The 25528-nt window shown below is 45.6% G+C and overlaps 1 protein-coding gene across 1 annotated transcript; it reads left to right on the forward strand.

The window, feature by feature from the left end:
- Positions 1-3986: 3986 nt before the first annotated feature.
- Positions 3987-21230, forward strand: SERPINC1 (serpin family C member 1). Its single transcript, XM_002760352.7, has 7 exons — positions 3987-4082; positions 6354-6720; positions 8969-9184; positions 10072-10209; positions 13839-14229; positions 17431-17495; positions 20967-21230. Exons 1-7 carry the CDS (start codon positions 4042-4044, stop codon positions 21141-21143), a joined length of 1395 nt encoding a protein of 464 aa, XP_002760398.1. The 5' UTR covers positions 3987-4041; the 3' UTR covers positions 21144-21230.
- The last annotated feature ends 4298 nt before the right edge of the window (positions 21231-25528 follow it).

Consider the following 25528-nt stretch of genomic DNA (forward strand, 5'->3'; position numbering starts at 1 on the left):
ATGAAGCAATGGACATGGACCTGCTGAATTACCTGCTCATAGAGTTACTACCGAGACTGTAAGCAGGGTTAGGGAAAGAGGAATTTTATCACTGATCTTGAAGGAAGGACTGAAAAAAGAGAGAGGAATCAAATGCTACTTTCTCTCCTCTTCACAGTTCCTTGAACCTACTAACACAGCAAAGCACAAGCCTTCCAATCTAGTTTTTTCTCAGAATTGAGAAAAACAGTGTCACACAGAAGCAGGGAGTCCTTTGCAAAAGCTAATTTTTATGTGATAAACATTCTTTTTTTTTTTTTGAGACTGAGTTTCACTGTTGTTACCCAGACTGGAGTGCAATGGCACGATCTCAGCTCACCACAACCTCTGCCTCCTGGGTTCAGGCAATTCTCCTGTCTCAGGCTCCTGAGTAGCTGAGATTACAGGCATGCACCATCATGCTCAGATAATTTTTGTATTTTTAGTAGAGACGGGGTTTCACCTTGTTGACCAGGATGGTCTCAATCTCTTGATCTCGTGATCCACTCGCCTCGGCCTCCCAAAGTGCTGGGATTATAGGCGTGAGCTGTGATAAACATTCTTAAGATGTCTATCTCTTTCTAATATTTCCAGTTCTAGAAATATTAGAAATTTCCATGAAAACAATAATTTTAAAAATATATAAATTATTTTTCTCTCTTCTTTAGAGACAGGGCATTGCTCTGTTGCCCAGGCTGGAGTGCACTAGTGTGATTGTAGCTCACTGCAGCCTCAAAATCCTGGACTTAAGGAGTAACTATGGCTACAGGTGCACACCACCACACCCAGCTAATTTTTTAATTGTTTGTAAAGATAGGATGTCACTGTGCTGCTCAGGCTAGTCTTGAATTCTTGGCCTCAAGCCTCAGCCCCCCCAAATCACTACCAGCATGAGCCACCGCGCCCAACCTAAAATATCTTTATTATATTTAAATATACACAGTACTGGGCCGGGCACGGTGGCTCAAGCCTGTAATCCCAGCACTTTGGGAGGCCGAGGCGGGTGGATCACGAGGTCAACAGATCGAGATCATCCTGGTCAACATGGTGAAACCCCGTCTCTACTAAAAATACAAAAAATTAGCTGGGCATTGTGGTGCGTGCCTGTAATCCCAGCTACTCAGGAGACTGAGGCAGGAGAATTGCCTGGACCCAGGAGGCGGAGGTTGCAGTGAGCCGAGATTGCGCCATTGCACTCCAGCCTGGGTAACAAGAGCAAAACTCCCTCTCAAAAAAAAAAAAAAAAAATTAAAAAAATAAATGTACACAGTACTAAAATACTTTTCAGAATACCTATGTGTGTGTAAACATACATGCTCACAAATTAGTTTGCCCAGCACACAGCTCTTTTCTTTCCCAGTCGAAACGGTCTAAGATGAACCAAGAGGAAAGGGATCTGGGATCACTCAAATATTGATAGTATAATTAAAAGCCAAGGGGAGCTGTGTGCAGTGAGTCCCAGAGACCAACGAGAACTCTTGGGAGAGCTGCCGGAGCAGGGTAGTGGAGGGGCGGAGCAGCCCAGGGTCCAGCAGATGATTGCTGTACCCACTCTCCTGGGACAGTTTCCTTTAAACCTCTGATGGCAATGTGGGATAGGACAGAGTGAGGCACATTGCTTCTTGGTCGGGAAACATGATGATAGGTCCATTTCTTTCATTCCAGGGCATGGGATCTCAGTTTTCCAAATGTGCTGGGTCCAAGAGGTGAGCGGCAGGGAATACCTGGGCTGCTAACTTCCAGGGCTTAGGATCAGCCTCATCTTCATCATGTGGCTTATGGACTGACCCATGGAAAAAGAAAGAGCTAGTGCATTGAATGCCCAGGTTGAGCTGTGGCTATGCTTATTTGGAATGTGCATCAAATAAAATCAGGATAGACGTGTCGAGTGTGGTGCGTGTGGTGTGGTGTCTGATGCCTTTAATCCCAGTACTTTAGGAGGCTCAGGCAGGAAGAACACTTGAAACCAGGAGTTTGAGACCAGCCTGGTCAACGTTGTGATATCGATTCTACAAAAAACAAATTAGCTATGTGTGGTGCAGCGTGTTGTAGTCCCAGCTGGGGAGGCTGTATACATATTTGATGCAGATAGATAGATAGATAGATAGATAGATAGATAGATAGATAGATAGATACAAAGGAAAAGGTGGTTCTGGGCACTGGATTTGGAGGGAATTATGAATAAGTTTGACAGAGACTATCCCGAGGAGAGCCAGATGGAAAACAGTTGGACACTGTGGGTTGTAACATGGGAAGTCCTGGACATTTTTTTCATTTCTGTCGTGTTGGGACACAAGAGCTTTGAGAGAGACAGAGAGAGGTTTGAATCTCAGCTCTGCTAGTTTGCGATTTGGGGCAAATACTTAACCCTTGTGAATAGCAGTGTTCTCATCTGTAAACTGGGCATAATTAGAATCTTTCTGGTAGAGCTGATGAGAGAATTATATAAGCTAATGCCTGTGAAGCATTTAGTATAGACCCTGGTATATAGTGTTTTTAAATAGCTCCTATTAAGATGGCACCTCTGGCTCATGCCTGTAATCCTAGCACTTTGGAAGGCTGAGGCAGGTAGATCACGAGGTCAGGAGATCGAGCTTATTCTGGCTAACACAGTGAAACCCTGTCACATGCGCCTGTAGTCCCAGCTACTCGGGAGGTTGAGGCGGAGAATTGCTTGAACCCAGGAGGTGGAGGTTGCAGTGAGCCAAGATTGCGCCACTGCACTCCAGCCTGGAGACAGAGTGAGAGTCTGTCTCAAAAAAAAGGCACCTATATGATCATAAATCATTCAAATATTTAAAGAGTCTGACCTAAGCTAATGTCTAACACTGAAGTAATGGTTATAGACTATTGAATACTGTACAGAACAGGAACCTTTTCAGTCATCTTTAATCCGGGGCAACAGATAAGCCTCTGGGCATTCTGAGACCCTTTGGGACCGTTCTTGGTAACTGTTCACACTGCCGATGGAAGGCCTCAAAGGATCCAGGTCGGAATGAGCCCAGCAGAGACGTCCTCTCTCATAACTGAAGCGCTCTCTAAGAGTCCTATGACTGCAACAACTTCAAGGAGTCCCTGATCCCACAGCGGGAGGTACAGGCGACCCGTGAACTGGGCGGCCACAATCTTTGTGATAGTGCTTCTGGCTATTTCAGAAGAGGAAAATGTAAACAAACTTGCCCGTTATCTCCATTAGTTTGAATTTACCCCATCTCCCCAATAACTAGTAAAACTAACAATACACACAAATATGATTTCGTTTGTTTTTATTTCAGCCGCTGCCTGTGGGTTTCTTACCTGCCCCACGCTCCCTCCTGACCCGCTGATAGAGTTTTGCTAAATATCTCCCAGCTGCTCACACCCCTTAGAAACACGCTTGGCATACACCCCGGGGGCGCTGCTCTGCTGTTCCTGTCCCACCACCTCAGGGCTGCTGGGGAATGGGTCTCTCTGGGGACCACAGGTGTAACCATTGTGTGTTCCTCAGATGCCTGAAGGTACCAGCTTGTCCCTTTCACCTCCTCTAATTAGATCTCAATCTCTCTCTCTCTCTCTCTCTCCTCTCTTTCCATCAAGAGAACTATGAGAGGAAATTACAAGTAGAGGGCTAGCAGTTTTTGGACATTAACTATTTCTTCTGATCTGGTTAACCAGAAGGAAAAAATCCTGCAGACCAATTTCTCCTCGGTCAGGTATTTCCTAACCAAGTCTGAGGGTACGAACGCGCTCTCCCTTTCCTTCCCTATGAAGGTGAGGGGAGTGAGGGGGTGCGGGCAGAGGCGGCTCGCGCTTTCCCTGGCCCTGACTGAACTTTAAAACTTCTCAACTAATTAAACAACACCCGGGCTCCACACTTTGCTTAACCCTGGGAACTGGTCATCAGCCTTTGACCCCAGTTCTCCCCTCCTGCCCAGCTCCTTGCTTCACCCTGGCCTCTGGAACCTCTGGGAGATTTAGAGGCAAGAACCAGTTTTCAGACGGATTGCCTCAGACCACACCATCTGCAATCGCCGACTCGCGACCATGTATTCCGGCGCGGTAGGAAGCGGAGGCTCTGCGGAAAGGTAAGAGGGGTGCGCGTCCCCGTGGCCCGCCCTCCCGGGGTGTTCCGACCGCCGAAGGACTCGCAGCAGTGACCTCCAACACCTTTGAGAAGACCGGGCCCTCTCCCTGGTAGTTACAAAGACCCGCTTGGAAGACGTCATTTCAAGCGCCCTCCCTCTCACCCTCTCACTCCGCTCTTGGGGTAAGGCCTTTCCTAAGCCACACCTTGGGTCCCTAGCCTAAGAAACGAGGGGGACGTCGTCCCTGGTGTAAAGAGGCTGTGCAGGGCGCCAGCACTCACGGGAGTCCAGGGGACGCTCCACGGGGAATCCCCAGGGCCTGCCGTGCATCGGGGAGGCAGCAGACGCTACCCGCGAGGACCTCCTCACTCCCTTTCCGCTCCTTCTTCCACTCAGATCCCCCCACCCCAGCCCCACCCAAGATCCCAGTGACCGCTGACTAAAGGGCCGAAACCCTGCTTCCTCTTCTCACAGTGAGAGCGGTGCCTCCCTCAGCGCCACACACACTTCCTTCATCCGAGTTGTCACCCACCGGAGGCTGGAAATGGGGCGGTGGCGCGGCCGTCTTGGTTTTAACTTGTGCTTCACATTCCGCCCCCCTCGCCCCCGGGCCCCTCGGCCTCGAATTGCACTTCCAAATGTAGCCGGACGGGGAGGGGGGACCGAAGGCAGTGGAGATGGGACGATGAATGCAGGGTCCTCGCTCTGCCTCTGCTGCTTCGGCCTGCTTTACGCATCTCCCTTGGTGCCTCCGCTTCTCTCCCACTTTGCGCCTCTGTTCTTGAAAGGGCTGTAGGACTGGCCTCAGAGCAGGCAAGAAGGCAAGTCCCCCTCTGCCCCAGCTTCCGGACAGCCCCACGCTTGCCCACCTGACCACGTCCGTGAATCTGCACAGGGCGCCCTTCTCTCCCAGGAGAAGATGGGAAGACCCAGGACCCATAGACAGACTCCCTTCTCTACACCCAGGGACCCTCAACCAGCTGGAGGCAGCCCCTGGCCCACCGTGTCTTATCTACAAAAAATATTACAAGAGACCTTTTCTCTTGGCTTGCTTCATCGAGTGTCCCAAATACCTCACTTTTAAAAAAATGTTATATTAGCTTCGTTTACCTTTATCGAATCCATGTTGGAGTTATTAAAAATTCCAGGCAATAAAAATGGATGAGAGCCTGAACTAAAGCAGTGGCAATAACTCGTGAAAGAGCAAAGAAACAGAACTGACTGACTCTGGGGTCTGACTAAATGAGGAGCGAGAGAGGGAGGAATCCAGGGAGACTCTCAGGTTTCTGGACCGGATTCACTAAGCCCATTCGCGGAGCTGGAGGACAAATGGAGCAGGCGCTTGGGGGAGAATTAATTGCCATGAGTTCAGTTTGGTCCTATTTCCCTTAAGAACTTGTCAGAGTTTCTAGTGGAATTGTCCAGCAAACAATCGGTCTGGAGTTCAGTGGAAGGGTGAGGGCGGAGCTGGAAATGCGGGAATCTTCAACACACAGATGTCGCCTGTGTTTTTGTTGTTTTTTGAGAGTGTGTCTCGTTCTTGTCACCCAGGTTGGAGTACAGTGGCGCAGTCTCGGCTCACTGCAACCTCCGCCTCCCAGGTGCAAGCAATTCTGCCTCAGCCTCCCGTGTAGCTGGGAACACAGGTGTGCACCATCACACCCAGCTAATTTTTGTATTTTTAGTAGAGACGGCGTTTCACCAGGTTGTCTGGCTGATCTTGAACACCTGACCTCAAGTGATCTGCCCACCTCAACTTCCCAAAGTGCTGGGATTACAGGCATGAGCCACCGCGCCCGGCCAGATATTGCCTTTGCTCCATCCATTTCCTCTGACCTCTCTCGTGTTGCTGAAATCTCTCTGCTGCATCCATCAGAGTCCGTCCCCAGTTTCTGCAGACGGCTCCCCCTACTGCCCTGACTCTTCATTGGGCACGGAAGTTCCCGGCCGGATTTTTAGACAGGCGCGTTCCATCTCACGAACAGGAAGCTTCGCATTCTTTCTTCTTCCAGCATGGGGCCTTGAGCACATAATGCTTAAAATAGCCATCAGTTAATTCTAATTCCAACATGACCATGTCCAGGCAAGTGAACTATCCCCTGGCAAGAAGTCTAGGACTGAACCTGTCCTGGGCTTCGTACCCGGTTCAAAGGCTTTAGCCCTTCTCTTGGCCACACCAGGTGGGCTGGCATCCTCTGCTTTCCTGGGGCAACTCTGTGGTGGGCAGTGGGGTTGCAGCCTAGCTTAACTCAGCATTTTGTCCCCTTGCAGGAAGGTACATCTTCTGTCCTTGCTGCTCATTGGCCTCTGGGGCTGTGTGACCTGTCAGGAGAGCCCTAAAGACATCTGCATAGCCAAGCCCCGGGACATTCCCATGAATCCCATGTGCATTTACCGCTCCCCAGAGAAGAAGGCAAATGAGGATGAGGGCTCAGAACAGAAGATCCCCGAGGCCACCAACCCTCGCGTCTGGGAACTGTCCAAGGCCAATTCCCGCTTTGCCACCACCTTCTATCAGCACCTGGCAGATTCCAAGAAGGACAATGACAACATTTTCCTGTCACCCCTGAGTATCTCCACGGCTTTTGCTATGACCAAGCTGGGTGCCTGTAACGACACCCTCAAGCAACTGATGGAGGTATGACCCACAGGCCTTCTGCCCAGCCACCTTGCTAGGAGCACCTTTGGGGCTTCCCTAGGTCCAATGACTTCTACACCAACTCTGCAGGCCACTAGGGCACTCATTAGGCGTTACGATTCCCTTTGAATCACTACTTCATGTGTTATAATTCCCTTTGAAAATAATTTTTTTTTAATTAGGAAAGGAATTACCACTTGGATATCTGCCTGGTAAATCCGGGTTTCCTCTTTGGAGCTACCTTAAAATGGGGAAGGCTTGTGTCTCTTTTAACTTCTCTTTTCAGTAGTTCTTTCATCTATATGTTTATTCACTCATTTGATCATTTATCTATTTATTTATTCAGCACTTCTCTGTGCCAGGCGCTGTGTTGGGAGGTGGAGATTCCCAGCCCCTCCCCTGGTGGGAGAAGAGGGGCTTTACCATCTGGTGATGTCAGGCATATGGGCTCTTGTGGAAAAAAATTCTAGGATAATTTTTTTTTTTTTTTTTTAGATAGAGTCTCGCTCTGTCACCCAGGCTGGAGTGAGTGACACGATCTTAGTTCACTGCAACCTCCACCTTCCGGGTTCAAACAATTCTCCCACTTCAGCCTCCTGAGTAGCCGGAATTACAGGCATGCACAACCACACCCGGCTAATTTTTGTATTTTTAGTAGAGACAGGGTTTCACCATGTTGGCCAGGCTGGTCTCAAACTCTTGACCTCAAGGGATCTGCCTGCCTCGGTCTCCCAAAGTGCTTGGATTACATGTGTGAGCCACTGCACCCGGCTGAGGATGTATACTGAGACCAGAGGCCCAGGAAAGCCAGGAAAAGCCTTAAGGATGTGAGAGCGTTTTCTGGCTCTAGAAAGTAAGGATCATTTCAGATCAGTGATTTAGTTCCCACCCCGCCCCCCCCCCCACCTTTTGTGGGAGGGAGGTAAGAAGAAATAAGAAATGTCATAAATTGATTGATCACTATTGGCCTCTGGGGCTATGATAAGTCATGGATGGAAACACTAGATCTTTAATCCGTGCATGGCTTGGCTACCTGACAGTCTTTCTTCAGGTTGAATCACACTTTGGAAGCAGAGATCATGGATAGGGAGGCACGAGGTCCTTCAAGATGGTATACAGTGCTTATTTGAACCTTGGACACTAAAGTCTGTGGGTCTTAGGAGGGTTCCTTCTATTCTAGTGGTCAATTTCCATGGAACTTCATCACCTTTGCTTAGGCTTCTGGGGTGAGTTAACTCAACTCTTTACTCCCCAAAAGAAACTGTAGGTTTAAAAACTCTTAAAACACTTAATACTGCCTTCTCGGGGCCCTCAGACATTTCTGTGTACATTGGTACTGGTCTCAAAGCACTTCCATACCCCTCATGTCTCTGTTCCCAAGTAAGATCTTAAATGTAACCCTTCCTGTAAGAAGAACAGAACACAGTTTCCAAACCAAGCATGTTCCTTGGGTCCTCCCCTTTACACAAATGCCACGTGTAGGGAAAGCAGGGTGAGACTGAATCTTCCTGGAGAAAAGAGAAACTCAGCACCAAGCTTTTGATCAAAAGCAAAATCCCACCCGCCCCCCCAAAAAAAGTAACTACTGGAACAAAATCAGGAAAACCAAAGGCAGAGAACAGATAAAATCCAAAAGGCTTTCTGTAGCCTAAGGAGAGAGCATGGAAAGGGATGGGGATCAGCCTTACCCATTTTGCCTTGGGGATGTGAAGGTGGGTGTTGGGAATTCTAGCTGCAATGGCTGTGACAGGCATGGGTGACTTCTAAGTCCTTTTCAACCCTGAGACTTTTTGATTCTGGGCCTGTTTAACCCCTTGCTGATAGATTCATTCTTCCTTTTTCACCCCTACCACCAGTATCCCGGAGTCTCCATGAGCAGCTGGCCCCGGTAAATGCCACAAAAGTGTTTCTTACAAGGAGGGATACGGTTCTGATTCTCTTTTCTGTCCAGAATCACCAAGAGGACTTCTCCCATTCTAGCAAGAAAACACCTGTGTGTTGATCTAGAGCCCTTTAGAGACTTTAGGTGGCAACCTGGTCTCTCTTTTTTGCTTTATCCTTCCTACCCTTCATTCTTCTTTTATCCCTTTATTCATCAGAACGCACATGAGTTGAGCATTTATGCTGTGCCAGGCACTGTGCTTGAAGAAGTTCACAACCGAGGAGGCTGAGACAGCAGCATGTGCTCACCACCCATGTTAGCGAGGCTGCCCACCAAACTCACACCATTTTCTTTTGACTTCTATAGGTATTTAAGTTTGACACCATATCTGAGAAAACATCTGATCAGATCCACTTCTTCTTTGCCAAACTGAACTGCCGACTCTATCGAAAAGCCAACAAGTCCTCCAAGTTGGTATCAGCCAATCGCCTTTTTGGAGACAAATCCCTTTCCTTCAATGAGACCTACCAGGACATTAGTGAGTTGGTATATGGAGCCAAACTCCAACCCCTGGACTTCAAGGTGAGTTGCAGATGTTACCTCTGACCTCCAAGTTCTTCCCCTCCACTCAGAGAAACAGCATCCAAATTCATACTGCTTTGCTGCTGAAGACTGCTGGCAGACTGACTACAAGTCAGAACCCCTGGAATAGTTATTCTGACTTGAAACCTGAGAAATCAATGGTGTCCATGCTTAGATTTTAGTGACTGCCCAGAAAATGTGAATAAATAATCAATTCTTCATTCCATCCACCAACTTCAAATACATACCAAACCAAGAGTGGTTTGAAGATACCAGTCCTACAAGATATCTTATTTAATTTGAAAACTTATCATGGTCAAATAAAGTTGGTACATGGTGAATGTTGTGTATTCTCTTCTTGAAGATTCACGAAGCACATGGGCCTATGAAGGCCTGAGAAACTCTACAACCAAGAAATCTGTTGGCGTAATTCAATCAGCATTCCTCAACATTATTTGACCACATGGGCATCTCTCTCCTCCATGTAACCTGCCAACCCCATGTAACCTGTTGTCATTCATTGCTTCCCCTGGAACATGTCTTGGAAACTCTACTTTTGTGAGTTCAGGGTTTCCAAAGTCAGAGAAAACAATATTTTATCTTCTTTTTCTCAGACTATTTTCTCCTCCTTCCTTCTTTTCATTTCCTTTATTTTTTCCTATTTCTTTCTGTTCTTTTTCTTCTGATAATATGTATTAGCTATGGGAAAGATTCATGACACTGTATTAGGTATGTGAGGTTTCCCTAATGTGGGTTAGAGCAATGGCCTCTTAGTCAAGTGGTGGGAAAAGGCAGAGGGATGGTGAGAGAAATAAAATGCTGCCCGGGAAAATGGAAAAGCCAATTGAATAGCACAGGTGAGCAGGTTTCTTTCCTGTTCTCCTCAGGGAAATGCAGAGAAATCCAGAGTGGCCATCAACAAATGGGTGTCCAATAAGACCGAAGGCCGAATCGCCGACGTCATTCCCCCGGAAGCCATCAATGAGCTCACTGTTCTGGTGCTGGTTAATACCATTTACTTCAAGGTACTCAGAATGGCCCTGGAGAGACCCCAGGGACTTCCTCTTGCTCGTCAGCTTACCCTCCTTCTTTCGTCTTTTTCTTTAACAGTGAGACTGAAGCCCTGAGAGGGCAAATGAACTGCCTAAATCTACACAGGTCAGCAGGGCAGGTCAATCTAAATGGGCAAAAAAAGCCCAAGGGCTGAGTGAAAAGATTCCGACAGTAGAAGGCAGAGCTGAACCAACTTCTCCAAAAGTCCTGCCTCTGCCTCCTTGTCCCTACCCTTATTTCCTCCTTGCCTCCATTTATTTTCATTTTTATTTTTTAATACAGAATCCCACTCTGTCACCCAGGCTGGAGTGCAGTGGCACAGTCACAGCTCACTGCAGCCTTGAGCTCCCAGGCTCCAATAGTCCTCCCGCCTCAGCCTTCCAAGTAGCTGGGACTACAGGTGCACGCCACTATACCAGGCTGATTTTTAAATTTTTTGTATGTTGCCCAGGCTGGTCTTGAACTCGTGGGCTCAAGCAGTCCTCTTGCCTTGGCCTCCCAAAGTGCTGGGATTACAGGCATGAACCATCACGCGTGGCCAGCTTACCCTCTTTCACACTACTGGGCATGTGTAGATCCTTTCTGAGAAATGGTCCATGCATGATCTGGGAAGACAAATGCATTTGCTGAGAGCCCAGAATCTTTTGAACTATGGCTGCTGGGCTACTGTACAGGGAGGTGTGGTAGTGTCCCTAGGCTGATGGCAGAGTGGGCACACAAACAAACCCATCACATCCCATTGCAAGGTGTGCACAGTGACAAAATCTCATATATATGTGATTCTGCTGTCTAGTTAACTCCATTTTGAAATCTGGAAGAAAATGACAGAGTCAATGTGTTAACAGTCTTCAGTGCTGCGATTTTTCCCCATCATCTGAAGCAGCTTCTACAATGACTCAAATTTCCCTTTGCCCAAATCTTATTTTTGAAAATTTATTTTTATATTCCTTTTTTTATTATTTTTGAGATGGAGTCTTGCACTGTCACCCAGGCTGGAGTGCAATGGTGTGATCTCAGCTCGCTGCAACCTCTGCTTCCCGCGTTCACGGGGAGGTTGATTCTCCTGCCTCAGCCTCCGGAGTAGCTGAGATTATAGGCGCATACCACCACACCCATCTAATTTTTTGTATTTTTAGTAAAGATGGAGTTTCACTATGTTGTCCAGACTGGTCTCAAACTCCTGACCGCATGATCTGCGCACCTCGGCCTCCCAAAGTGCTGGGATTACAGGCATGAGCCACCTCGCCCAGCTATTTTTATATTCTTCACCTTTTTTTCCCTTTCTTTTTTTTTTTCGAGACGGAGTTTCGCTTTTGTTACCCAGGCTGGAGTGCAATGGCGCGATATCGGCTCACCAGAACCTCCGCCTCCTGGGTTCAGGCAATTCTCCTGCCTCAGCCTCCTGAGTAGCTGGGATTACAGGCACGTGCCACCATGCCCAGCTAATTTTTTGTATTTTTAGTAGAGACAGGGTTTCACCATGTTGACCAGGATGGTCTTGATCTCTTGACCTCGTGATCCACCCTCCTCGGCCTCCCAAAGTGCTGGGATTACAGGCGTGAGCCACCGCGCCCGGCCCCTTTCTTTTTCTTTTTTTGAGACAGAGTCTCACTCTGTTGTCCAGGCTGGAGTGCAGTGGCATAATCTCACTCTCTGCAACCTCTGCCTTCCAGGTTCAAGCAATTCTCCTGCCTCAGCCTCCCAGGTAGCTGGGATTACAGGCGCACGCCACCATATCTGGCTAATTTTTGTATTTTTAGTAGAGACAGGGTTTCACCATGTTGGTCAGGCTGGTCTTGAACGCCTGACCTTGTAATCCACCCGCCTCGGCCTTCCAAAGTGCTGGGATTACAGGCGTGAGCCACCGTGCCCGGCCTACCTGAGACCTTTCTATGCTCCAATTTCTGCATCTATTATATGATAATAATGATACATCTACCATATAGGGGTACTGAGGTAGTTACTGCAAGTAAACAAGGTGAAAGTTAATGCATGCAAAATGCTTAGAACAGTGCCTGGCACACAGTAAGCATTCTATAAGCATCAGCTATCACCAGCTCCTAGTTTACAGATGAGAAACCACCACTCAGAAGATTTAAATGGGCCAGGCAGGGTGATCACACTTGTGATCCCAGAACTTTGGGAGGCTGAGGCAGGAGGATCACTCAAGCACAGAAGTTCAAGACCAGCCTGTGCAGCACAGGGAGATCCTGTATTTACAAAAAATGAAAGTTAGCCAGACATGGTAGTACACTCCTGTAGTCTTAGCCGCCTGGGAAGCTGAGGTGGGATGATAGCTTGAGCCTGGGAGGTTGAGGCTGCAATGAGCCATGAGCTTGCCACTGCATCACTCCAACACGGGACACAGAGTGAGACCTTGTCCGCCACCAAAAAAGAAGAGTTAAATGGCCTGTTTCCAAATCAAAGAGCTAGAAAGTGATAAGAATCGCAATTTTATTTTTTATTTTTTTTGATCCTTGGTGCTAAACCAAGAATCACAATTTTCGTTTTTTGAGACGGAGTTTCGCTCTTGTTACCCAGGCTGGAGTGCAATGGCGTGATCTCGGCTCACTGCAACCTCCGCCTCCGGGGTTTAAGCAATTTATGCCTCAGCCTCACGAGTAGCTGGGATTACAGGCACACGCCACCATGCCCAGCTAATTTTTGTATTTTTAGTAGAGACTGGGTTTCACCATGTTGACCAGGATGGTCTCGATCTCTTGACCTTGTGATCCACCCGCCTTGGCCTCCCAAAGTGCTGGGATTACAGGTGTGAGCCACCGCGCCTGGCCAAGAATCACAATTTTCGAAAGTGTCTCTTCTATCTCAGGGTCCCTCCCAGTTTGAAGAAGTCAGTCAGGACGCATCCTCTGCTTGTTATCTATGTCTGTGTCTGGCAGAGCCTAGGACTTTTGAGGTTGACCCTTAGAAAAGAGGTCTGGGGACTCAGGCCTGTAATCCCAGCCCTTTGCGAAGCTAAGGCAGGTGGATCAACTGAAGTTAGGAGTTTGAGACAAGCCTGGCCCACATGGTGAAACCCCGTCTCTACAAATACAAAAATTAGCCGGGCATGGTGGCGGGTGCCTGCAATCCAAGCAACTTGGGAGCTGAGGCAGGAGAATTGCTTGAACCCGGTGGGTGGAGGTTGCAGTGAGCTGAGATCGTGCCATTGCACTCCGGCCTGGGCAACAAGAGCAAAACTTGGTCTCAAAAAAAAAAAAAAAAGAGAAAAGAAAAAGAAAAGAGGTTGGTGAAAGGCAGACAGCACAAGGCAATTAGACTTAAACTCAAGAAGAGATTTGCAGAGAGGCTTGTACATTGTTCTTGGTTTTGTTTTTTATCTTTCTGATTATAGAAGCAAATACGGCTGAAAATCTGGGGAAATACAGAAAAGTACACAGAGAAAAACCTATTCATAGTCCATCGTTCTGACATAGTCATTATTAACCTTTTTGTGCATATCCCTCCAGTCTTTTTTCCTAATAATTGTACTTATCTATTAATGTCATACTATAATATGAATGCCTTGTATCAGTAAATATCCTCCTATAGATGTTCTTGTTGTCACTTTGTGATTCTCTCACCTGGTGTTCTCTTCCAGGGCCTGTGGAAGTCAAAGTTCAGCCCTGAGAACACAAGGAAGGAACTGTTCTACAAGGCTGATGAAGAGTCGTGTTCAGTGTCTATGATGTACCAGGAAGGCAAGTTCCGTTATCGGCGTGTGGCTGAAGGCACCCAGGTGCTTGAGTTGCCCTTCAAGGGTGATGACATCACCATGGTGCTCATCCTACCCAAGCCTGAGAAGAGCCTGGCCAAGGTGGAGCAGGAACTCACCCCAGAGGTGCTGCAGGAGTGGCTGGATGAGTTGGAGGAGACGATGCTTGTGGTCGACATGCCCCGCTTCCGCATTGAGGACGGCTTCAGTTTGAAGGAGCAGCTGCAAGACATGGGCCTTGTCGATCTGTTCACCCCTGAAAAGTCCAAACTACCAGGTTTGTCTAGGAAGGAGTTTCCTCCTCTCTCTACCCACAGGGTAGTCTGACCAAAGGTGGAGGAGTTGGAGAAAGCACAGAAAGGAGCAACAAGTCAAGACACCAGGATTCTGATCCCAGTTTCTACCACTAACTTGTGGAAATCTCTTTTCCATTTGAAGCCTCAGTTTCCTCTCCCGTAAAAGGGAAGTTTGTTCTTGGAACTCCATAGGCCCAGCCAGCACTGGTACCCGGTGGGTCTGTATCAGCTAGAGGAGACAGGACCAGGTGGCGAGGAATTTGAAAGGGCATTGGAATTCAAAGACACAGATAGAGCTGGGAAAATTTGGTTCCCATTAAACAAGCCTCACTCTGTCGCCCAGGCTGGATCTCAGCTCACTGCAACCTTCATCCCCTGGGTTCAAGTGACTGTAATCCTGAGTAGCTGGGATTACAGGCACCTCCCGTGGCACCCGGCTAATTTTTGTATTTTGTTTTTGTTTTTATTTTTGAGAAGGAGTCTTGCTTAGTCGCCCGGCTGGAGTGCAGTGGCGAGATCTTGGCTCGCTGCAACCTCTGCCTCCCAGGTTCAAGCTATTCTTACGTCTCAGCCTCCTGAGTAGCTGGGACTACAGGCGCCCGCCACCACGCCTGGCTAATTTTTGTATTTTTAGTAGAGATGGGGTTTTCTCATGGTCAGGTTGGCCTCAAACTCCTGACCTCAGGTGATCCACCTACCTCAGCCTCCCAAAGTGCTGGGATTACAAGCACATGAGCCACCGTGCTCGGCCTCTTTAAAAGATATTTTAATGTGGACCACCAGGTTAAGAGTTAGAGACCAGCCTGGCCAATATGGTGAAACCCTGTCTCTACTAAGAACACAAAAATTAGCCGGGTGAGATGGCGCATGCCTGTACTCCCAGCTACTCAGGAGGCTGAGGCAGGAGAATCGCTTGAACCTGGGAGGCAGAGGTTGCAGTGAGCCAAGATTGCACCCCTGCACTTCAGCCTGGACGACAGAGCAAGACTCTTTCTCGGAAAAAAATAAAAAGGTATTTTAACACTTATTTAGTGATAGGGTCTCACTCTGTCACTCAGACTGGAATGCAGGGGTGTCATCACAGTACACTACAGCGTTGACCTCCTGGATTCAGGCAATTCTCCCAGCTCTACCTCCCAAGAGGCTAGGACTACAGGCGTGCGCCACCGTACCTGGCTACATTTTTTATTTTTTGTAGAGACAGTTTCACTATGTTACTCAGGCTGGTCTCAAACTTGTGGGCTCAAATGATCCTTCCACCTTGGCCTCCCTAACTGCTGGGATTACAAGTGTGAGCCACCGTGGCCTGCCAACTTCTTTAAAAGATATGTATATATATCATATTATATATATATAATATATATTATATTTTTATATATTATTTATAATATATATCATATATATATAATATGATATATATATATATATATATATTTTTTTTTTTTAGGCAGAGCACGGTGGCTCACACCTGTAATCCCAGCACATTGGGAGGCTGAGGCAGGCAGATCATGAGGTCAAGAGTTCGAGGCTAGCCTGGCCAGCATAGTGAAACCCCCATCTCTACTAAAGATACAAACAATGAGCAGGGGGCCTGGTGGCACGCACATGTGATCCCTGCACATGTAGCTGCTTGGGAGGCTGAGGCAGGAGAATTGCTTGAACCTAGGAGGCAGAGGTTGCAGTGAGCCAAGATCATGCCATTGCACTCCAGCCTGAGTGACTGGGCGAGACTCTGTCTCAGTGAGATTTTTGAGACGGAATATATAAATATATAAGTAAATAATACGTTTATGACATCAAGTTATTGGATTTATCTTTATTGAGCTGTCTTTTTTTTTATGTGGTATATATACACCATGGTTTTTTTGTTTTTTTTTTTAATGTATTGGGCTGTCTTTTTTTTTTTTTTTTTTTTGAGACAGAGTTTCGCTTTTGTTACCCAGGCTGGGGTGCAATGGCGCGATCTCGGCTCACCGCAACTTCTGCCTCCTGGGTTCAGGCAATTCTCCTGCCTCAGCCTCCTGAGTAGCTGGGATTACAGGCACGCACCACCATGCCCAGCTAATTCTTTGTATTTTTAGTAGAGACGGGTTTTCACCATGTTGACCAGGATGGTCTCAATCTGTTGACCTTGTGATCCACCCTCCTCGGCCTCCCAAAGTGCTGGGATTACAGGCTTGAGCCACCGCGCCCGGCCTTGGGCTGTCTTTAAGCTAGTTTGAAAAACTAAAAATGTTGCCAGACTGGAAAGAAAGATGTTCCTTCTAGATGGAGTGAGTTGTTTTTTCTGTCAGAACACAGTCTTGCCCTTTCCCTCTCCCACTCCCACAAAGAGCTGAACCCTGAGACTGAATTCTCAGGAGCCATAGTGAAAAGCCCAAACTACTTTATTATTATTATTATTATTACTGAGACAGAGTTTTGCTTTTGTCCAGGCTGGAGTGCAGTGGAGCGATCTTGGCTCACTGCAACGTCCACCTTCCAGGTTCAAGTGATTCTCCTGCCTCAGTCTCCCGAGTAGCTGGGATTACAGACATGCACCATAACACCTGGCTAATTTTTGTATTTTTATAGTAGAGACAGAGTTTCACCATATTAGTCAGACTGGTTTGGAACTCTTGACCTCAGGCAGTCTGTCCACCTTGGCTTCCCAAAGTGCTGGGATTACAGGTGTGAGCCACTTCACCTGGCCCCCAAAGTATTTTATTATTTTAACACATTTTCACTGTGAGAGTATGATTAGGTGACAATTTTGGATTTCTTCTTACATTTCAAAAAGCCCCAAAGGATCTCTTTTCTGTTTTTTTTGAGATAGAGTTTTGCTCTTGTTGCCCAGGCTGGAGTGCAATGGGGAGATTTTGGCTCCACTGCAACTTCCACCTCCCAGGTTCAAGCGATTATCCTGCCTTGGCCTCCCAAGTAGCTGGGATTACAGGCGTGCGCCACCACACCCGGCTAATTTTTATATTTTTAGTAGAGACGGGGTTTCTCCATGTTGGTCAGGCTGGTCTGGAGCTCCCGATGTCAGGTGATCCGCCTGCCTCGGCCTCCTAAAGTGCTAGGATTACAGGTGTAAGCCACCACGTACAGCTGAGGATCTCTTAATTCAAATTGAATTCCCATCTGTTGGTTGATGGCAACTTTCTGCCATCTCACAAAGCCTTCTCTGGTCTTCTTTCCAGGTATTGTTGCAGAAAGCCGGGATGACCTCTATGTCTCAGATGCATTCCATAAGGCATTTCTTGAGGTGAGTCCACCTCCCCCTCTCTCTCTTCCTATGCTGCTTTTCTGCCACTTTATTATTCAGGATTTCATGTGATTTATAACTCTGGAATTCTTGCTCTGCTAACTCTTAGGGTACAGACAGGAGATGCATGAATAACAGCAGCCCATGTGGAAAAGGCCTGTTTCCAGTGTTAATGCGTGCAAAAGGCCTCCACAACATCTGCTATAATACAGCCCTTCCCAAAACCCTCATGGTGTGATTGTTCTGCCTTCCCTCCCACTACCACTTCTGTAGCAGGTCAAGTGGGAACACAAACATATAGGGAGGGTGGTACAAGAAAATAAGCCAGCAAAGGCCATCAAGAAGGAAATTACTGGATGAGGAGGAGAACCAGTAGAGTATGGAGTTGCAGAAATCTAGGGAGAAGTTTTAAGAAAATGCAAAGCATCAGGCTGGGTGCAGTGGCTCATGCCTGTAATCCCAACACGTTTGGAGGCCGAGGCAGGCGGATCACGAGGTCAGAAGATCGAGACCATCCTGGCTAACACAGTGAAACCCTGTCTCTACTAAAAATACAAAAAATTAGCCAGCCATGGTAGCACACGCTTGTAGTCCCAGCTACTTGGGAGGCTGAGGCAGGAGAATCGCTTGTACCTGGGAGACGGGGGTTGCAGTGAGCTAAGATCGCACCACTATACTCCAGCCTTGGCAACAAAGCCAGACTCTATCTCAAAAAAAAAAAAAAAGGAAAACATCTAGTAAGAAGACTCCACGGGGGCCAGGCTTGGTGGTTCATGCCTATAACCCCAGCACCTTGGGAGGCCGAGATAGAAGGATCACTTGAGCCCAGGAGTTCACAACCACCCTGGGCAACATAGTGAGACCCTATCTCTACCAAATTTTTTTAAAAAAATAATAATTAAAAAAAGATTGGAGACTGCCCATGGTTTACCTTTCCCTAAGGACAGAATAGTGTAGGCACATACCTGATTGTAATGGATGAAGAGCAAATAGAAGGTAAGAAAGGGAAGCTGGTGTGTGTGCATCAGTGTCTTAAAATGTGCTCAGACAACTAGAGCACTAGACTACACTGTGGGAAACGAAACGGTGGTCAAATAAACACATATCCTCTCGTGGGAGATGAACAGTACACACTGGCATGCCGAGGTCTGAGAAGTCTCACAGTAAAGAGAACGGTTGAATATCATTTAACCTAGTGTTCCCCCAAGAACCTATGTTAGAGTAATAGCCTGTGGAACTTCTGGTTCTCAAGTAAACACTAACCTATGGACCAACAGCAGTAATCATCTGGGGAGCTTTGTCTTTGGAGATTCTGGGATGGGCCCTGAGAATCTGTGTATGTACTAAACTCCTCAGTGGATTCTTATGCACAGTGAGATTTGGGAACCACTGGTATAGACTATTCTTTGCGGGAGCCAGGCTGTGAGGGAAATGAGATGGGCCAGTGGTAGAAAAGTTCCTAGAATTGAAGACATCAAAAACAAGGAAGGTTGTAGTTAAAGAGAAACGTTTTAGAGCATGGTGCTAGTAAATACAGATCCAGGGCTCAAGCTTAGTGGGAAGTGCCTGGTTCAGAGGAAAGTAGAATTTTAACAGGAGTGAGGAAATGTGATAGCTTGAAAGAACACAAGGTTATAGTCTGAGAAGAGGATGCTATTAATATAATTTCAAAGAGCAGTTCAGAGATGGCAAGTCCAAGGTGTAGCCATGGACATGTTTGCTTAAGTGAAATGAAGGTAATGCTCATTGGGTTTGATGAAATGAAAGAAATCGGAGGTTAGGGTGTTGAACGGGTCTCCTATGGAGATTTTTTTTTTTCTTTTTTCTTTCACTGAGATGGAGTCTTGCTCTGTCACCCAGGCTGGAGTGCAGTGTTGTGATCTCAGCTCACTTCAACCTCTGCCTCCTAGGTTCAAGTGATCCTCTCAACCTCGGCCTTCCAAGTAGCTGGGACTACAGGCACCTGCCACCATGCTCAGCTAATTTTTGTATTTTTAGTAAAGATGGGGTTTCACCAGGTTGGCCAGGCTGGTCTCAAACTCCTGACCTCCAGTGATCCACCCGACTTGGCCTCCCAAAGTGCTGGGATTACAGGTGTGAGCCACCAAACCCGACCTACTGAGATACTTTGTCTCAAATGATAGCATGAGTTGGGGTGGACAGAAAGGCTAAGTGCAGAAATCATCAGTGTGGGGATATAATCTATAGGACAGTAGAGCTCAATGATCTTTAAGACAAGAGCAAGAATAGAGGTATTGAGGACAGAACAGGGGATTTTACAAGAGTGCTGCATTACTGGTTTTGGAGGTTAAGATGACACTGCCCACATCCTTTTTCATATGGATTTTTGGAAGAAAGAACACTTAGGAAGACCGCAAGGGAAATTGAGTCCTCAGCGTTTTAACTCTCATTGAATATCCTCTTGTAAGGACTCCAATTAGAAGTGGTCAGCTCAGACCTCCTGGAGGGGTTTGAGTTACTATTAGGAAGCGGCAGAGGTCTGGATTCATTTTACCCACCTGAGCCCACTACACAATGATGTAAGATTCTTCTGTGGTTCTTAGAACAAAGCCGTTTTCTTTGAAAACCTTGGGAACCCTTAATAAACAGGACCCAGCTAATTCCTGAGAAGCAATTAAAAACAAGAACCTGATTTGAATAAAAGGATCATGGTCATGCCAACACTCTAGTCTGCTAATAAATTTAGTCCTAGAATGTGCATCAAATAGATAATATGGGAGATAGAGGGTAGGGAAGGGAGGAACAAAGGAAGGGGAAGGAAGAGCAAGAGGCAAGGAGACATCATTAACCAGCTCCACAAAACGCAGGGAGCCGGGAGCCGGTTAATCACGTGCTTTCATTAAGCCCAGAAGCAGAGTTTTAGAGATATTCTGGGTCCTGAGGCAAAAGTCTCTGAAGGTGTTTCCCTCTAGACCTAAGGCTTATCAGCTATGTTCAAGTACCATTGTTTCAGTCTATTACTCCAAGAAAAAGGCATCTCGTCCAGCCAGAGAACCGACCTCTTTTCACAGGCCCTAGGTCCTGAGTGGCTCTTTTGGAGTATCTTGAATCTTGATGCTCCAAGAGTGAAACTGTTTCAACTATGGAGTTCAGATCTTGAGCCAAAAATCTTTCAGCAGCTAGCACCAAAAATCCACTGTAAAACCATTTACAATGGTACCAGCCAGAAATGTGATGGCCTGTGTACATTCAGATTTCTGGGTTACCTGAATGGAACTCTTACACTTAGTACCTAGCACAAGGCTTGCACAGACACAAGTACCTTACATTCTCTGCATGAAAGAATGAGTAGAAGTAGGATTCTGGAGGGAATTCAACCAGACCCAAATGTACTTTTTACTGGAAAACAAAAGCATTTTGAGGAATTGCTGTGTCTGTGTATGATTTACCTGCCAATAATGAACTGCAGAGTGGCTAATGTAGCAGTTTTATTTCCCATGTGACCTGCAGGTAAATGAAGAAGGCAGTGAAGCAGCTGCAAGTACCGCCGTTGTGATTTCTGGCCGTTCGCTAAACCCCAATAGGGTGACCTTCAAGGCCAACAGGCCCTTCCTGGTTTTTATCAGAGAAGTTCCTCTGAACGCTATTATCTTCATGGGCAGAGTAGCCAACCCTTGTGTTAACTAAAGTGTTCTTATTCTTTGCACCTCTTCCTATTTTGGGTTGTGAACAGAAGTAAAAATAAATACAACTACTCCCATCTCACATTATAAATGGACTCTACATCTGAAATGAAGACAAAGAGACGGGAGACATGCTATTGGGACATTTGGTAAAATGATGCTTTCAGTTGTTTTTTACCCCGTAACCACATCTGGGTCAAGACAATGAGAGCAATGAAAAATGGTAGATAGCAAGAAAGGGAAGGGAGAGTGAATTCTCAGTATTTCCATCACACTAAAAAATATCCAAAAATTTAAACACATTAGTTTCCATATACAGAAAAGACAGATTCAAATCTGCGTATTAAACCATTTAATTCTCAAACCACTCACATGCATAATGTTCTTTTACACAGTGTTAAAATAAAGAGGAAAATGCATTTTTATACAATTTCAAGTATACATTAATAGACTTTTCAGATTACTAACCAAGTTGCTAAGATTTCATTCACATTGTTCTTAAAGCTGTTCAACGAGAAAGCTTTTGCTAAACTGCTTTAAATATGTTTATATAAACCCATATTTTCACTCTTTCTTTGAATCTCCCTCTCCCAACCCGAGTCTCTGCCCACCCTCCTGCCCTCCCCTCTTCCTTGACATGACTGGGCTCCTGGGGCTCTAGGGGACATGCAACCCCACCAAGAACTATTGGCTTGTCATTAGGGGAAGGACAGAATCTTACAGGAGGAGAGACTGAGACACCTGTCAGATGAAGGGAGAACAAATCTGATACTTAGAAATGACACAAATCAGGACCATATCTTAGAGTCTTTGTGTTTTCACTTGATTTTTAATTTAAAAAATTTCAGCCTCCCACAAAACACCACCAAAGTTTCTGACAAATTGGTGGCAGAAAAAATCATCTTAGGTAGTTTTTCCCCAGTGAACCTTTCAAAATCAGGGCTGGTATTTAGAACTCTTTTTCAATTTGGTGGTTTTTTTCCCTTTGGCATGGAGTGGGGGGCCGCTTAAAAATGGACATTACTTGTGTGTTTACATTAAGAAATTTGGTTAATTTTACAGGGTCTGGCAAGAGTTCTCCCTCTTTAAGTCTCCTCCTGAAGTAATCTGGCTTCAGGGCCAGGAATAGCCACTCTCCTTAGGAATTAAAGTGCATTTTTTTTTTTCAGTAAAGTGAAAGAGGGGGAGGTGGTAGTTTACACTTAAGTGATAATGATTAAAGTAGGGTGGGGTGAGAGAAAATCCTATTCCTATATATAGGTATTTATAATTAAGGTCATAACAAAACTGATGTTCTTAGGAAATAAGATGCACAAAGCCAGTCTAGCACCCTCAGTGGTGCAAGAGCACTATCCTGGTTCACTGACTTTTCTGAGGCATCTTTATTATTAATGGAGTAACTGCTTCAGACGAAAGACACAAATCTCAAACATTAATTTTTTTAAAGGGAAAAAACAGACAGCTAAAAATACTCTATTTCATTCCCTTTCAGGGATAACATTTTAGAAACTGATTGTCTGTTTTAATATGAATCTTCCTTGATTAGCAAGTTGTAAAAAAAGTTAGATAAATTTGTTGCTTACAAATATTATGGTAGCCTTTAAAAACTTAGGAAGAGGTGGGCATAGTTGATCCTTGCTATCAATCAATATCAACTGAGAGGAAGTGAAATTTTCCTAGGATATCGTTATTTGATCGCTACTACCAGAATCTTATTTTCTGGCTAGTTTTCCTTAAATGCTTTACAATTTCTTCTGGGGTTAAAAACCCAAGAGTTTCCCATAGAGAAGTAAATGCTACATTAACAGCTATATAAAAACGTGATGGGCTCAAGATGAGAAGGGGGATCTTGTCCTGGATTCTGGCCTCTGAGTCCAGTGTGATCTGCTTTTCACAGTGACCAGTGGGAAGGCACAGTGCCAGGGACAGTTAGATGGGGACAGCTGTCACCCATCATATAAGCACCATAGAGAATAGTTGGACAGATTTCTTTCAGACTATGTCCATCTGAAGAAAATCAAATTTCTGCTACATTGACTTTTCTAACTTTGAACCCTAAGCCTTTTCTTCTCCTTTCAGAGGCAGAGCAGAGTGGGTCCCATTCGGAAATTATGAGGAGCCTAGAAACCTAAATGCTCTTCCAACGATGTACTCATTTAGAATGAAATGCCAAAAACAGAGAGTTCTAGGCCGAGCACAGTGGCTCATGCCTATAACTTTGTGAGGCCTAGGCGGGAGAATCACTTGAGCCCAGGAGTTTGAGACCAATCTAGGCAATATAGTGAGTCTCTGTCTCTAAAAAAAAAAAATAAACAGAAAATTTATCTGGGTGTGGGAGTGTGGTGGTACATGCCTGTAGCTCCAGCTACTCAGGAGGCTGAGGCAGGAGGATACAGTGCAGGAGGTGGAGGCTGCAGTGAGCTATAACTGCATCACTGCACTCCAGCCTGGGTAACGATGAAGACCCTGTCTCAAAAAAAAAAAAAAAAAAGTTCTAACTTTAAGATTTCTTGGCCGGGTGCAGTGGCTCACGCCTATAATCCCAACACTTTGGGAGGCCAAGGCGGGTGGATCACGAGGTCAAGAGTCAAGACCACCTTGGTCAACAAGATGAAACCCCGTCTCTACTAAAAACACAAAAATTAGCTGGGCATGGTGGTGCACGCCTGTAGTCCCAGCTACTCGGGAGGCTGAGGCAGGAGAATTGCTTGAACCCAGGAGGCGGAGGTTGCGGTGAGCCGAGATCATGCCATTGCACTCCAGTCTGGGTAACAACAGTGAAACTCTGTCTCAAAAAAAAAAAAAAGAAAAAAAAAAAACATTTCTTAAAGGGAAGGAAGCCATTGGTTCCTGATTAAAGTGGCAGTTTCATCTATGTTCTGCTATCAGATCACAGAATAATGCTATGGGCTAAAACTGTGAACAGCGATCACAGCAGATGAAAAATTAATGGACTGAGATAGAACACATTTCTTTTGCCTATAGTTTGGGAATGCTTTTCTTTTGTTGAAGGAGCTGGGTGGTGAAACTGTATTCAAACTAATGTTTGTTTTGCTGTTTCAGAAAGGATTTCCTAGAGGTTTAAGAGAAATCAGCAAGCCAACCCATGAGGCAGAAGAACTTGCCCAAACTTCACAGTGCTGACAGGGAATTCTTATTAGAGAATTTGTTTCATTCCTTGCTTAAAATATAGTACAAGTTTATGTATTTATCCTTTATCATTACTTCCCCACTCTCCTCTATTCTCCCCACATAAAATCTTAAAATCCAGTGCAGTATAATTTGCATAAAGTTCAACAATGTTTCACAGTACTCCACAAAGTTCTTCAGTATGAAAACCCTAAGGGGCTACTCTCTTTGGAGTCTAAAAGGCTATTGCTTTTTTAGTCCACCCAGTAAACAGGAAGCCTTCAACAAATTTTCTAAGGCATAGGAGGCATTTTCTCTGACACTGAAGCATTTACATGCTAAGCAAACAGCCCAGGCCTTAGTGCTACTTTAATGAAATTTCACAGCATGATGCTAAATCAGTCCTCTGCACTAACCAACTTTCTCCTTGACCTACTTTTTCTCCTTACACATATCACCTACTGAAGTTCAAATTACCAGTTACTTGTAGGCAATATATAAATGAAACTTTCTGTGGTATTCAGAATACTCTCAGGAGAGACACTGCTACATTTGAACTTGCTCTTAAATACAAATTTTGTTCATGAGTCAGAAGTCACTTGGTAGCTAGTTTGAAAGTGGTTCTCACTTTTTTAGGGTAATAACGCAATTCTCCCATGTGTGAGGTTGCCATGGGCAAGTAACAAACCCATTAAAACACCTTTACTACCTGGGATGAGAAGAATGAATCTGGAACCTCATTGGGGAGTTACTTGGTTAGGTTTCTGACATCCCAGAACAAAGATTCTAAAATGACTGATTTCACATTTCATATATTATTCAGAAATATTTAAGCCTTAGCTAGTTCATTTCATTCACAAAAAAACAAGAAAAGTGAAAGTCAACTGACACTGAAATCCCACTTAGAAGACAGGCTAAGAGACAAATAACAAAATATATCACCATCAACCCATGCAGGATCCTCCCTCTTCTCCATTAACAATGCTACCTGTTTATTTTACAAATAGAAGTTGCTTTAGGCAGTTTGGGCCCTTTTAATAAATTCAAGTGCTCTATTTCTGCTAGTTGAGAAATCTACATATGCAAAAGAAAGAGGATTCTAGAGAAGGAACTTTGAAAATTTGTTTTGCTTACTTATGTGTACTTTGTATTTGGTATAGAGACGAAACTGGATGGAATGACAGTATCTCCCTCCAGAATTACTCTGAGGACAAATGGATGATCCGTTTTACTACCTAAGCCTTGGCCCACTGTATACTT

The sequence above is a fragment of the Callithrix jacchus genome, chromosome 18 (assembly GCF_049354715.1).
Source record: "Callithrix jacchus isolate 240 chromosome 18, calJac240_pri, whole genome shotgun sequence".
NCBI classification, from domain to species: Eukaryota; Metazoa; Chordata; class Mammalia; order Primates; family Cebidae; genus Callithrix; species Callithrix jacchus.